Genomic DNA, 1,497 nt, shown 5'->3' on the forward strand with positions numbered 1-1,497 from the left:
AGACTTTCCTGTCCAAGATGGCTTCCAACTGCCAAGATGGCTTCCAACTGCGATCTGCAGATCTCAGCCTCTTGAATAGGTAGGATTAGAGGCATGAGCCACTGGCTCAAGCTTTTTTTTTTTTCCTTTTCTCTTTCTTTCCTTTCAGTGCTAGGAATGGATCCCAGGGCCTCATGCATGCCAGGCAAGCACTTGGGCCTTGGCTACATCCCAGCCCCCCAAGACATCTGATGGTATAATGGACATCCATCCATAATGGGGTCACCACCTGGAACCCCTCTGTGAGCTCTGTCAAGCACATTCAACTGGCCAACAGTTTGTCCCTTGAGTCAGCCAGCACACAGGTCAAGGCACACACTTGGTGCTCAACAGATGCTGGAAATGCGAGAGCCCTGGCTCACCAGCGCGGTTTGCACTCCCCAACTCAGCCCCACCTCCAGGACCCACCACCCACCCGAGGTGCACGCCACGACCTTGTCCACTCCGTGCGCCTTCATGGCCGCCACTATATTCCGGGTGCCCTGGGACATCACAGTCGTGGGACCTTAGAGGGGACAGAGAGTGGCTGTCACTGCTGGGTGGCGGCGGCGGTGGCAGGGGTGGCAGGGGAGGGGCTGGGGGTGGGACTGGTGCTGGGGGCCGCGGTGCAGGGGTGGGCCGTGGGCACAGGGGGGGCTCAGTACTGAGGTCAGTGCCAGTGCCCAGGAGGATAATGATGGCTTCCTGTCCGGCCACCGTCTTGTCCACATCGGCGGCCTGTAGAACGTCACCCACGACCACATGGGCCGGCTGGGGCCCCTCAGACGGCAACCTGGATGCGTCCCGCACCAGCACAGTGACTTCATAACCTGTGGTCAACCAGAAGTGAAAAGGGAGGTCAGCGGATTTGTGGGAGAGCGCTCTTGGAGTCTGGATGGTGCCATAAGCCCCCAAATCCATTGCCCACATCCACTAGGTTGAGACATTGGTTCACTGGTATAGGATTTTTATTGTTGTTGTTGTTTTCTGCCAGTCTTGAGGCTTGAACTCAGGGCTGGGCACTGTCCTTGAGCTTCTTTTGCTCAAGGCTAACACTCTACCACTTGAGTCACAATGCCACTTCTGGCTTTTTCTGTTTACCTAGTACTGAGGAATTGAACCCAGGACTTCATGCATGCTAGGCAAGCACTCTACCACTAAGTCACATTCCCAGCACTGAGATACTGGTTTGAAAGGTACTGGTTTGTAATCATGTCCCTCCGCCCCCTCTCTTTTTGTTGGTTGTGGAGCTAGAACTCAGGGCATGGGTACTATCCATGAGCTCTTTTCCTCAAGGCTAGCACTCTACCCCTTGAGCCACAGCTCCACTTCCAGTTTTCTGATGTTTAATTGGCACTTTCCTGCCTGAGCTGACTTCTAACTGTGATCCTCAGATTTCAGGCTCCTGAGGAACTAGATTACAGACATGAGCCATCAGTACCTCCCCTCATTCCTTCCTTCCTTCCTTCCTCCCTCCCT

General features: G+C 54.7%; 1 protein-coding gene across 1 annotated transcript in view; it reads right to left on the minus strand.

Annotated features, from left to right (window-relative positions):
• Blvrb (biliverdin reductase B) overlaps positions 1-1,497 on the minus strand; it is a 25,088-nt gene that overhangs the window by 10,933 nt on the left and 12,658 nt on the right. Inside the window, exons 2-3 of the mRNA XM_013032620.1 lie at positions 684-848; positions 455-544 (exon numbers count right to left, since the gene is read on the minus strand). Of these exons, the coding sequence (XP_012888074.1) occupies positions 455-544; positions 684-848 (255 nt within the window). The remainder of the gene's footprint in view (positions 1-454; positions 545-683; positions 849-1,497) is intronic.

This window comes from Dipodomys ordii, unplaced genomic scaffold (genome assembly GCF_000151885.1).
Source record: "Dipodomys ordii isolate 6190 unplaced genomic scaffold, Dord_2.0 Scaffold156, whole genome shotgun sequence".
NCBI lineage: Eukaryota > Metazoa > Chordata > Mammalia > Rodentia > Heteromyidae > Dipodomys > Dipodomys ordii.